Source organism: Amborella trichopoda, chromosome 7 (genome assembly GCF_054954075.1).
Source record: "Amborella trichopoda isolate Santa Cruz 75 chromosome 7, AtrichopodaSantaCruz75HAP2 v2.0, whole genome shotgun sequence".
Taxonomy (NCBI): domain Eukaryota; kingdom Viridiplantae; phylum Streptophyta; class Magnoliopsida; order Amborellales; family Amborellaceae; genus Amborella; species Amborella trichopoda.
This window is the reverse complement of record NC_142342.1, coordinates 43,288,945-43,302,952: the sequence shown is the minus strand read 5'-3', so window position 1 is coordinate 43,302,952 and position 14,008 is coordinate 43,288,945. Positions and strand designations below refer to the sequence as shown.

General features: G+C 33.6%; 1 protein-coding gene across 1 annotated transcript; it reads right to left on the bottom strand.

Moving 5' to 3' along the window:
* Positions 1 to 1,375: 1,375 nt before the first annotated feature.
* Positions 1,376 to 7,881, bottom strand: LOC18423091 (Tetratricopeptide repeat (TPR)-like superfamily protein). The gene is made up of 5 exons (XM_011627109.3): positions 7,439 to 7,881; positions 4,398 to 4,522; positions 3,562 to 3,808; positions 2,609 to 2,828; positions 1,376 to 1,610 (listed from the first exon to the last, which is right to left on the bottom strand). Exons 1-5 carry the CDS (start codon positions 7,581 to 7,583, stop codon positions 1,607 to 1,609), a joined length of 741 nt encoding a protein of 246 aa, XP_011625411.1. The 5' UTR covers positions 7,584 to 7,881; the 3' UTR covers positions 1,376 to 1,606.
* Between the last annotated feature and the right edge of the window lie 6,127 nt (positions 7,882 to 14,008).

The following is a 14,008-nucleotide window of genomic DNA, read 5'->3' as shown; positions in this document are numbered from 1 at the left end:
AACATTTTTTTTGAGGAAGTGTTCGATTGATATATAAATTTAAAGCATATAACCTAAAGTACAATTTGTTTGGAATTGTATAATGTAAGACAATTTACTTTTATTACTTTGAGTACAAAGAGGTTTCAATCATCTTTTGCCATTAGATGTAAAATCCAAAAGACTATAATATATCCCAACATCAGATAAATTTATTTTAAACTTTGTGCTCAATCAGTGATACTTCTGCAACCATCTAATTTTAAATCTAATAGTTAATAATGATTGTGACCCTCTTGTATAAAAAATAAATGGTCTTATTGTATATATTTTCATGTGTTTATTATGATATTTTGCAATTAAATCAAAAGTTGAGTAAAATATTAAATTATTCATCTCTTGTAGCCATTTTGATAAATTTTCCATAGACTAATTACATGTTCTCAACAAATTTGAAATCCTAATATTGAAGAGAGCCTTCCACTTAAACCAAATATCTTTCGAAATAGACAATATAATAGTTATCTATATTTTTTATTTAATTTCAATACCCATCAAAAAAACATGGTCTTCCGTTGGAATAGTTACAAATAAGTAAAATGTTAAATAGTTCATCTGTTAAGATTTTTTTATAAATTTCCCGAAATAAGTATGGGTTATTGTGCTTTGTTACGCTACTCCCCTCTTATGTCTCAAACTCCTCCATTTGGTCTAGAAAATTCACCTTTGGGTTATGGATTTTTTAGGGTACTCCCTCCTTTTTCTTTCATATTAAGGGGGATGCGGAAATTTTTTTTATATGTGCATTCCTCAAATACATTCAAACGCTAGATACTCGAGCTTTTTAATACAAATAATTTTTATTCTAGAGGTATTTTGTATAATTAACTAGTATAAAGAATAAATTTTGCTAGCAAAAAAAATATTTTATAAGACATCACCCACATGTAGGGGTGTTACATCATCAACTAATAAAATAGTATTGTCTTCTTTTAAGAGAGGAGAAACCTTAAAAAAAGGGGAAAGGGGCTGGGTATGGTGGTAGCACCTCCTAGTCAGCACGTTATGATTTTTCATTCCCATATACACCACCCTACTACCACCTTTAAATAAATAAATAAATAAGAAAAGAAACGAACTCCTAAACTAACTGAAAAAATGAGTGGGAGTATTTTTTCCCACTGAATTACCAAAAAAAAAAAAACCTTAGAAAACATGAGTTAAAACACAGATATTTAGCTTGTAATGTTGATTAGGTTAAATATATCTTCCATAAGTAGTAGCCCAATAAAACCCATTTGTTGTTATTGAGAATTAAGAGAGAAATATATAAATACATTTGAGAAGTTCTAGATGGATGAAGGAAAAGAAGTTCAAGTTCCACCACAAAATTAGGGGCATTTAAAAGCTGAATGTTTTAAATGGAGTTAATTTTACAAACACTCAAGGTTCGCTTAATTGTATGGTAATTTATTTCCTTCATTCTTGAAACAAATTTTCATGTACATATAATAAAAAACAAATACATTGAATAAAGGCAATCCTACTTACCATTACAACCCAAAATTCTCGAGAGAAAACTCAGGATTAATTGTCAATTCCAAAAACGTCCACAAATTTTTGAAGTTCACCTGCAATTAGAAATAATTATTTTGTAGGAGAGAATTAATTTTGTACAAGAAAGAATTATAAAAAAAATTTCAAGTATCTCATTTTGTCTGTTTCAAGAGAGAGAGATAGCAATATGGATAAGTCATTGTGCATGTGCAGAGAGAACGGATACTCCATTGTGTGTGCAAGAGAGAGAGAGAGGCATGCAAGTGTCATTGTAACAGAGAAATAGATGTAGAAGCATGCATGAAACAATGGGCAAGAGAGGGAGAAGCTTAATATGTGAAGGTGCACGTGCACGCACAAAAGCTTACATGGTTCACTGTGAATGTGTGTGTAGAGAGAGACATAGAGAGAGACCTGCAAATATTGAAAACTGAGAATCGGAGAAAAAAACTCCATGGCTTTTATGTATATATATATATATATATATATATATATATATATAGGGCAACCTTTCTACACTTCTATAAAATTTATATATTTCCCTTTATCCAACTCTCCATTATGAATGGACGGCTGAGATGGCCCCAATCACAATGTCATGCCTCTGCACTCATTTATTTTTAATTTTTTTCTAAAAAATATTTTGACACTAAATTTTGGATGTTCACTTCTCTCTTAAACTCGCACCAATAAAACAAAAAAAAATTCCAATAAAATAAAATGAACAAAATGCCCTTGAAAGTTTCAAGGGTATTTTTGTCATCCTATGTTATTGAAAATATTTTTTATAAAACTTTTTTAGGTGCACCCTATTGAGATGATGGCACATACCAAATTTCAAATTCATATAATTTGTAGAAAAAAATTAAAAATAAAATACTCTGAGGTATCGGATCTAGTTCAAATAGTCAGTGGCTCACTTGATCTAAGGGAGGAAGTATATATCTTCTATATAGTAGAAGAAGTATCGAAACCTTTCCTATATATATATATATATATATATATATATATACTAATAATTTCCAAAAGAATCAAAATCTAAACAATGAAGAAAAGGAACATAAATTTTTACCTGCAACCAAGCACATCTCTTCCTTCTTCAGTGATAGTCTTATTGGTACAAAGCTTTTGAAGATCAATGTAACCTATGATGGTATCATCAAACACTGCATTGTCCAATTGGGTATCAACAAATGTAGAACCCGACAGCACAGAGTTCCTAAACACGGCACCTTGCATGTTGGCATTCCCAAAGTTTACTCTATCCAAGACTGCGTTCGAAAAGTTAACACCTGCATGAAACGTCTTGATTAGCTGGGGATAACAATAAATTTGGCGAACCATTTGCAAAAACCTCATAGGAACATGTTTGAGAGAGAGAGAGAGAGAGATTAGTTAGCAGCAGTTAAGCCTCCTCATATACAAGTTACTTCAGAAAGAGAACTGAGTTTTGGCTTGAGAGAGGGAGAGAGTCATAAAGGTTCTCTGTATACAATAGTTTGAGATGTAGAACTGTATGTGTGTGTGTTTGCACATGGGTATATGTGCGCATGTGTGCTTCTGTGTGTGTGTGCGTGTGCGTATGTTTGAGAGAGAGGGAATGAGAAAGAAATTCATTAAGCTTCTGCATTTAGAGTAGATTCAGAAAGAGATTTGTTAAGCTTCTGCATTTAGAGTAGATTCAGACACCTGAGTGAGGGGCTGTAGCTGTGACATGCATGGGGACACAACCACATTGCGTGCATGCACACACCTAAATACACACACGCACACAGATGAGCTCCTGCCAAAATACAAAATACTACTTATCCACAAGGGAAGCATCTTTTATATGGAAGGCTTCTAAGTGGTTCTTAGTAAGTTGCAAAGTATCGATCACTGATATCATAAGTCACAATGTTTTGGTAAATTTCTCTAGTAAAAGCAAAAGCACAACACTAGTAAATTACAAATGATACAATACAAAAGTTAATTGATTATTCTTACTAGAAAAGGATTTTCTAGGAAGAAAATGAAATTATTGACCTTTAAAGCTTGCCCCAACAGCATAAGCCTTTGACATAATGACCTCCGACATATCAGCACCATCAAATTTAGCATCTGACATTAGGGCAGCTGCAAGAGATTTTCCTTTTAAATTGGATTTTTCATTCGTGAAGTCACAAAATCGAAGGTCCAGAGGTTTGTCATAGACACCATTTGCTTGACCAATTGTGTTTCCAACAAATGCACGCTCGCACCGATTTGGCTCGGTCGATAATGGTGGAAGCCTCTGTATAAATGAGGAAGAGAAGAATAAGGAAAATTGAATGGAATGGATTAGGATTGCTAGTCTTCATATGTCTTTTATAGGAATAGGCACTAAGGTACTCCAATCTTATCAAAATAAATCACTAATGCTAAACAAGGCATATTCTTAATGAGACACTGACTAAACCAGCAGACCACTGGATTAAGAAGCATCAGAAAAAAGGCTGATTTCGAAGTAATCAGTCAAAGACCAGATAATGAAAAGAAAAACAGAACCACCAATATACATTTTTGTTTTGACTCAAAGAAAAACTTCTTAGAAAAAATAAGAACTAAAGAAAACTACCAAAAGGCATTTGTACCCATCCCTGACTGCAATTTGTTTCTGTATCATAAAAAGTCATTTATATCTTTCACCAAAAAACTTTAACTGTAGAAAGAAATAACCTGCCAGTCATTCCTTTTGGATAATCAAGGGTACTTTAGTAGTTAGTTATGACAACTATGGTTGGTAATGAATAATAACAGTATTATTTCTATCACCTCATAATAAAGTTCTCAAATTGCAATTTTAAACCGGGAACAAAGATAAATAACAGGAAATTATCGACCTGATTGGCAGCAAGTGCAGGTGACACAGTAGTCACTGCCCAAACAGCAAGCAAACTACAGGCTACATTCTTCAGTTGCTTCAAAGGTGAATTTGGATGAGAGTTGGTACTTTCCTTTTCAATTCCTACAAACCAGTTTAAAACAAAATGCATTTTCACAATCAGTTAGTATATTCTGAAAACTTTACATACTAGATTGTAAGCATGTTCTACTCAATCATAAGTTGAATAAAGCACAAAAATGAATAAAGGTTGGGCACCTAGCTTCATGGTTGGAGTGGTCACTGACAATTGCAGCAACACATCCCACGTTCAACTCCCTCTGTTAACCCACCCAAAAGGAAGACAGGAAAGTAACACTAAAATCCAATGGACTAGGGAAAATCTAAGTCCGTGGCCTCCATCCCATCAACGATGAATGGAAAGTCCATTGGACTCATCTCTGTCAGTTAAATAATGAGTCATCACGGTCCAATCAAATAATGAATGGTAATCGATGGAGTGTAATATCCATGAGAACGGGACATAACACAATGATGGCTACCACTCTCTCTCCCTACATCACCTTCCTTAATTTGATTGGAAGGCGATGACCCATATGCACAATGAATTTTACCATAGTTCATTCGACCATACTAATTTTGCCTTGTGGCATTCCAGATGCTTCCCACAATTCTGTAGTTCTTTTCACTAATAAGAACCGGGTGATGGGCCATAGTTCTCCAATCCACACAAGTTGCTAAGTCATACATGGGATTATGACAACACACCACGGCAAATTAATGGTATACCAAGTTCACATGATGAAGCAAATATATAATCTTCTCACATAAAAAACCAGTGTCGGATATTCTTGTCACTACCTATCATGGGGCAATTGTCCTTCTACTGTCATTAGACACCGGGATGCAAAGTTCGAGGGAGCCTAGATTCTAATCAGTTTAAATTCTTATATCCATTAAAAATGCACCTAAGAAGTCACTGCTCAAGAGAGAAGATTTTAGAAAGTTCAATGGCCAGGCCCCAAGTTTTCGGATTAGAAAAAGCAGTCTATAAACAATTCAAACCTTAGAAAAGTGACTACAAATTAATGAGAAGAGAAGTAGAGGACACATTCGACAAGTTGAACTAGATTAGATTTTATAGCGAAGTATCAAGGTGCTGCATCACAAAATTGGGATTCATCATTTGATACAATTCTAAAATAACAGGTTCGAAGACAGACAAAAAATGAAGCAAGAAAAACAGCCTACACAGCAAGAAGCAACACTAAATTATAATACAATTTACTTAATTAACAGCATAAACAGATCACTGCTATGCAATGATGCCCTAATGAGAATATTGAATGTAAAAGAAGACATTAGGATTGCATGATACAAATCACTTCATCCCTGTGCAATATGGACACACATGTCTAGTTTTTTAACTTGTGTCCATAGCTCCGTGACTCCCCCGAGCCCACTCAGACTCAGCCAGGTATCTTGAGTTGTGTGTACAACTCGGGGTACATTAAAAATTAAAGCAAAATTAAAAAAATGTTAAAAATATAGGAACTTTGTATAACTTTTTTTTTATATGATTCGATTTTTTGGGAAATGAATCGTGAGTGTTTTTTGCCATAATTCCTATCTTTATATTTTCATTTTGTCATTTTTTTTGTTTAAATCTCCCCATCTATAAATCATTTTTTTATCCATTTTCCTATATCTTTTTAAGCTTATTTGGACTTTTCAACATTGGTTTAGTTTTATTTTGCTTTTTATATCATTCTCATATTTTTATATGTTTTGCCCGTTTTTTCTAGGGCCTTTTCGCCCTGTACAGGACTCAAGCAAGTCTGGACTCACCCGAGTTACTCGGCTCAGCCAAGGGCCGAGTCCCTTGGCCTAGACGAGTTTCTAAACTTTGCTTGTGTCAACACACTAAAGACATGAGGCCTGTGTTGGACGCTTTAGAAACCTAGACATAACATTTTCTTTTCTTTATATTTCTTCTTGAAAATCTAGCTATAGAAATGCTTGATGTCATCTAAAATCCAACCACCCCCTTTCTTTAAAAGGTGATTGGACCTTACATGTCAAGAAGGCCAAATTTAACATTAGAGTTTATGACACCAGTATCCATGTCAAATGCTACTACATGTTGAGTCTCTACATAACATGGCTTCATCCATATTACACTCTCTATGCGATTGAACAGTAAGAAACCTATTTTTGGAATTGGATTGATGATAACAGTGAAAAATATAAATTTTATCTTAGTTATTTGAAGGCATAATCTTATTTCTAGAAATAAACAACATATTCCTAGAATTAGTGCACTTAAAATGAGGATATTGAGATGGATAAATAGCTGGACAAGAAAGGATTGAATTCAGAATGAATACATCCTACGGAACTTAAAGGTGACTCCAATGGGGGATAATATGAAGATTTAGGTGGTCTAGCAATGTGCAACGTCAACCTAGAGCAGCACCACTACATAGGGCCAATTTGGTTCGATTCAAAAAGGCAACGGTAAGACCCAAAAGGATACGGTTAGAAGAACCAAAAAGACATGGTTAGAAGTAGTGATAAGAGATATATGGTCTGAGTAAAGGTATGACCAGGAAAATGACAAAGCACGATTCATGAAGTGAAAGTGACAAATGTTCTTCCTATAAATTTCCACAGATAGAATCCACAAAAATATAAAAAATGCAAAGAAATAGTGGCTTCTTAATCTGAATCCCATGGTTTCTGATAAGAAATTGTAGGTTTCCACTTGCTAAACAATAATGTAATGCTTGGAAAACAGGCTTAAAATGCAAATCATAGAGAGAGAGTACATTCAGATTCTTTATTAACACATAAGTCTTGGAAACCTTTCCAGAGAGAGTTCAAATTCCTTAACCATACAGGGTTCTCAGGTTTCTTCAGAAGTCAGGAAGCAGAGAGAGAGAGATCAAAATCAATAGAGAAACAGATAGATAGTGAGAGAAAGAGGTAACTTTTACGAGAGAGAAAGAGAGCTCAAACAAGCTTGAGAGAGAGGTTCACCTGAGCATTGAAAGCCATTACTTAGAGAGAGAGCTTGTGGTTGATAAAATGGTTTGAATTTGGGTGCAGAGGAGCCATTAACATGGTGAAGGAAATTGTGGCTTTGACTGTCAAGCAGGTAGTGAGAGAAAGAGATCGAGGCCATCTCAGTGAGAGAGAGCTCTGCAACCAAACAAATTCGAGAGACAGAAAACCCACAAACGGTGGGTTTTCGGCCTGTTATACCATGCTCCCCATCTTATCCTTTCACGATCCAGACCCGTTTGCTACGTGGCACGAATCATATTCGTGCCACGTCGGCGCTCCCATAATCCATTCGGTCATGGTGTACGGTACTCCTGAGTGAGATCATTGAGGAGTTCAAACCAGTTTTTATAATTATCAAGTCGGCTGAAGGAGTATTGTTTTAAGTTTCTATAGACCCGTTAGATATTGTGTACTATTCTTGCTATAATGTTTTGCTTTTATGAACCAGATATGAGTTTGTAGCACAGTTTTCAGGTGCGCTTGCAGCCTCACCAAAAACTCGCTCATAAATAAATGCTCAATGAAATAAAAAGAGATGCTTTATGGATTTAAACGGTAACTAGTAATATGAGGCTTCACAACTCAATAAAAAAAAAAGATATTGCGCTCCCACAGGAGTAGAATGTCTTAGAATTAATTGTGCTCTCACAGGAGTAGAATGCTTTAGAATTAATTTTAAGATTTGGGGATGTAACTTTTTCAACCCATAGATTAATTTCAACAAAAAAAAATCCTAATTTCTATCCTCTCTACACTTGAAAAAAAATATATTGACATTGAATAAAGACTAATAGAGGGTGACATGAAAGTGTTAGAAAGCTTAGATTTAAATCTTTTTTCTTTTCCTTTTTTTTTGTAGAACGTTCATCTAGTAATTCTTAAATGGCTCTCAAAATTTCAGATCCAAAAACCCTTTCAAGTAAGTCTTCTTATGAAAAGAGTAAAAAGTAAAGTAAAGTACGCTCCCTTGGGAGCATAGTATATGTGTTAAAAAAAAAAGGAAAAAAAGATAATAGCTATTGCTATTTTAGAAAATCACAAAATTGATCGCAAATATTTAGGAAGAGATGTGTTTTAAACAACAAAAAGAAATGAATGGATTTTCTTTTATTTTTCCTGTTATTTTCCTAAGTTTTGCTTCTTCTTTTAAAATTTTTACTACATTTTTCCCAATTTTTTTTACACCCATCACTTGTTTCTAAAACTGAATGGTGAATTTTAGATGTAATGGATGACCACATATCATGATATCAAGCATGTGTTCTTAAATTTGGTAATGGGAAAGTATACGATAAGACCGATTATTTTTGGTACAAAATTGTCACAATCACCTGTGTCTATCAAATATGAAATTGGGTGGATATGCGTAGTAGACTAGCAATTATATTCGAAGTCAAGAACTTTCCTCATACTTTGTGCAGAGAAATGAAACACTTTATCCATTTGATTTTACATCAAACGGTTTTGGATTTTTGTGACCTTACAATGAGACAGCTTACCTCAATATAACAATGGTCATTGGTCTCATTCTATGAACACCCTCTAATTTTCCGAATAAAATGAATTTGGTGATACCAAATAATGGTTGTCATCATTATTGTCCAAGCCTTCCTCCAACTAATTGGGGTTGGCTGTCGACAGAGAAGATATCCTCTTTAATTGCAAGGAAAGATAATTGGGGTTAGCTGTCGACAGAGAAGATCTCCTCTTTAATTGCAAGGAAAGAAATTAGGTCACCTAGAACTTTAATTAGCCAAATAAGCTATTTTTATCTTGGTTTTTCTATCTTAACATCTTTACAAGCCACTTTGATTTGATTTGAATGGTTTGGAGTAGGTTTTAAAAAAATATCAATTTGGATCAGAATCACCCGATTTTGATTGGTTTTTAGGATAATCGGTCCAATTCCTTTTAAATATCGAGAACTTGCTGATTACAGGTGGTAACCGGATAGATCCCGATTTCTTGTAGGAACCAATTTGGCCGATTTGGACTGGTCCACAAATCCACACCACCAATTTTCTAATCCCGACAAGATGGGCAATTCGGGTCATCAATTTATTTTTTAACATTAATTTAGAGTTTCAATGTCAAGTTAGGGAGAACATTTTGAAAAACCTTATTTTTTCTTCAAATGCCGTTCTAGTTCACCCCTAACCACCAAACAAATGGAAAACATTATTAAAATGGTTAGAGCACCTTAAAAATATCAATAATTTTGGATACTATAGAAAGATTACCTTGTATGGAATTTGTTGGAAATATCCAAATTACTTGTATTCCAAATTTCTAACCTTGAAAATGATATTTTGATAATTTGACCCATTATATCATTGGAGCTAAACAACTTAAAAAGACTTGTTTGTTCTGGGTTCTAAAATCGGTTTCATAAAAAAAAAAAATTTGGATTTGGAAACTTGGAATAACCAAGAGAATTTGGGTACATATGCCCCATTTAAGTCACATCAATCAAAAGACAATCACGCCATCTTATTTCAAGTTCCAAACCCAAAATATAGATATTCTAGAAATAAGATATTCTAGAAAGCACTTTCAGCCATCTTATTTCTAGTATAGATATTATAGAATATCTATACTTTTCTAGAAAGCACTTTCAGCCAACAAAAATCTCTATGATGGCCTTAAACTTAATTTCCAAATCTTTGGACGCTTATTTTTAGGAAAAGTTTAGAGCCTAGGCTTTAAACAATCAAATTAGAGCCTACATCAACCTTCATTAGAAGAGGTTGTTTTGCTGCGTAAATATCACCAAATTGATCATCTCCACATCAAGATGCATAGACATGAGAAAAAAATGGATTTTAATTTTCATAAATAGTGCATCTTGTAACACATTTTTTGATCGTCAATTTTCAATATTTCCAAATTTTCATAGATCTGCTCGATCTACACTATTTTTGAAACTTTAAATTTTATAACTAAAGGTGAAAATATAATTTAAGGCTAGCACAAAACTTTTTACTATTAAAACCATATTTCTCGATACTATTTGAAGGTCGACTCTAATTTGTTCGTTTAGAGCCTCGGCTTTATACAAACTGCACCCATTATTCTTAGGGAGAAATAGATCAGTCTAGATAATTTGTTAAAATATACACTATTTTTTAGAGTTTGAAATACTACTTTTTTTTTACTGCCATAATATTCAAGTTGAGATGATCGATATAAAAGTTTTTCAATGTTTAAATTATCATTTTTGATGGGTCATTAGGTGAGGCTTCACTTATTTTGATAGGGCTATAGCCCTATCAAACCATTTTCCTAATTTTAGGAGGGTGGATTCCAGATGCGCCTCCCGGCACACCAAAACCTATTCCCTTTTTAATACAATAAAGCAGTTTGAAGAAGGAAACGGTTTATTGAGAGTCGAGGCTCTAAACAATCAAATTAGAGCCCACCTCAAAAATTTCACTATAAGAGGTTGTTTTGATGCTCAAATATCCTCAAATTGATCACCTCGACATCAAGATGTATGGACATGAGAAAAAAAATAGATTTCAAGTTTTAAAAATAATACATCTTATAATGCATTTTTGGACGCCAATTTTCAAGATTTTCATAGACCTGCTGGATCTACACTAATTTTGAAGCTTTAAATTTAAAATTAAAAATAAAAATATATGTTAAGGCTATCACAAAGATTTCCAGTATTGAAATCATATTTTTTAACACTATTTGAAAGTGTGTTTTACTTTGATTATTCAGAGCCTCGGCTCTATACAAACTGCACCATTTGAAGAATCAAATATGTATAATACGTTTGAGAGAGGGAGGGAGATTGATAAGTGATTTGCATCTGTCCATAAGCTTTTTATGCCTAGATACATTTACATTTTTAGTATATTCCTTCCGAGTGTGATTCACCCTTGTAATAAGTTACCGAAATGCAGGGCTTTTTCATTTTAAAGATGACCCCAAGTATTATGATATTTTTAAAAGGAAATGTATTTGGTGAGTCAGTCAATTCAAGAGTTTGGAGCCTGCAGGGAAAAAAGTTGAGCACCAAAAATTATAGTAAGTAAAAACCTTCGATCATCTTGATCATCATACTATATTTGTGAAAAATAAAAAAGATTTCAAGACCTAAAAATAGTGTATATTGTAACAAATTATCTAGGCGGTCCCTTTTCAAGTCTTCACGAATTCATAAGATCTAAACCATTTTGAGCAACAAATTTCATAACCATAGTGGAAATAGATTTTAGAGCTATCTTAGATGGGAATTCCTATGCCGGAATTTTTTTGAACAAGATTTCGAGATGACGCTTAGGGGTGGCAACTGTTTGAGTGAGGTCGGGTCCGGCTGGACTTGGCCCTAAAAATACAGTATGGGATCCGAACCCGGCCCAAAAATTAAAATATCAGTTTATTTAATTATATTTAAATATATTTTATATATTAGGACTTAATATTCCCGGACCCGGACCCGACCCTCCAGATCCAATTCTTGGACCCATACCCAGACTCGGATTGGTTCTACCCTCAGGTCTCGGGTCGGGTCTGGGTCATTGCCACCCTTTTGAGACTTTTCTATTTTTTCATAAGCCTTCTAGAAACTGCACCCATCAAATAATGTATGGCCTTGGCCAGGTTGGTCAACTGTGTCTTGATTAATAATTTTTAGAGAGAGCACGTTGCATTTCTCCATAAGCTTAGATGCCGAAATGCATTTGCATTTCTGATATATTCCTTGGCTAAGTGAGATTCATCCTTGTAATTAAAGCAATCGAAATGCTATGCTTTTACACTTTAAAAGTGCACTCTTCAATGTTCTCTCTCTCATATAATTAATTTTTAAAAAAGTGCTCTAACTTTTCTTCACAACGAATTTCTTAACATCCTCCCTCCAAAGCCTTTTTAAATCAATAAAAAAACTTTAACACTATTTTTCTCACCACTTTTCCTTTAGTCAAATAGTCAAAAAAATAATAACCAAAATACCCCTCATGCACCCAAGCTTTCGTTGTGCCGGTCTAGCACAAAACACTACCGGACCGGCTTCATCTGATATTGATTTGGCCAATATTCTGACACAAAAATGTGCCGAACTAGTCCAACATGTTGGTATCAGTTTGACACATCTTTTGTTGGTTCGACCCATTTTGGTGTCGATCTAGCAGCCAGACTGGCATTATGAAATCAATGTGTCGGACTAGTCCGGCACATATTTATTGGTCCAACACATTTTGGTGTCGGTCTGGCACAAAAAAAAAAAAAAAAAACGTTATAAACACGGGTTGAATAAAGGTATTTTGGTGGAAAAGAAAGTACCTTTTGAATTGGGGGATAGCTGCACAGAAAAACAGTAATGAGGTTTTTTTTCACTCAACTATGTCCCCTCAAATATTTTCAAATTTGGCAAGATACCTTTGTCTAGGCCTTGGAACCTAAGCATTTTTATTATTTTTAAATGTGTTTACATTCCAGTCATTTGGTCGGCGTCTCTTAGATGGGTCCAATCCTTGAATATCAGCAACTACGGAGATTTTTGAAGATATCTTTAGAAAATGTACCCTAGTTGGAATATTTTATGCCTCTTAATTATTTTATAAAGGGTTTTGACCCCTTCAATGATATTGTCCCTTAAAATAAAATAATACAGCCTCTCCATATGTGAAAAACTAATGTTTAGGATTGAATAGAGATAAAAATTCTTAGATGATCAAATTTAAGTATTTAGAAACTAAAAAAAGTTACTAAAAAAATAATAAACCCATGCTTTGATTCTAATTTGAATCACAAATTTTCAGACAAAAAAAAACTATTAATTGTGTCTATTACATGCAGGAGTAAGTTTGAATTGTAGAACCTTTCTTTTTACCGAATACCTCAAAATATTTTTCTAATAATAGTTGTTCTAGTGACATAGGATCCTATAAGAAATTGTCTATTTCTTGTCAACAACTACATCAATTCAATTTTTTATTTGTTTTTTTATTATTTTTATTTTTTGAGAAAAATCCTCACAATTTTCTTTACATTATTTGAACTTTAAACAAGGCCAATGACAATTACGTAGGTAAGGGCAGGATAGTGAGTCCAACCTTCCATGTCTATTTTAGAAAGAGACATGTCACATATACCACCATAGTCATAATTTTAAAAAGAAGAGTACGGGATTGTCTATGAAAAGACCATTTATCTTTTGTACACTGAAGGTCACAATTATTATTGTCCGTTAAGTTTCAAAATGAGTGGTTGCGAGAATGTCATTGAATAAACACAAAATTTCAAAAAAATTATCGAACTTCATTAGTCACTCCAAGCCATCCAATTTGATATCTAATTAGTGAGAATGATTGTGACCTTCATTTACAAAAATAAATACTCACTTTATAGATAATTATGTAGTCAAGTGTAGGCTAGTGATTCCAACCTCCATGGTCCATTTTAGAACTAAGAAGCATATCGCACATACCACCATGGTCAAAAAAAAAAATCCAAATTGAGAAAATAATTAAATTTTAATATTCAAAATTGGTTCATCATCTTGTACTCTTTTTTTTTTGGATCATTCATTTT

Coding starts and splice junctions, on each gene's coding strand:
- LOC18423091 (XM_011627109.3), bottom strand. CDS start 7,583: ATGGCCTCGATCTCTTTCTCTCACTACCTGCTTGACAGTCAAAGCCAC. Junction 4,523..7,438: donor TAATGGCTTTCAATGCTCAG/GTGAACCTCTCT, acceptor ACTGGTTTGTAG/GAATTGAAAAGGAAAGTACC. Junction 2,829..3,561: donor TGTTGGGGCAAGCTTTAAAG/GTCAATAATTTC, acceptor CGTTTCATGCAG/GTGTTAACTTTTCGAACGCA.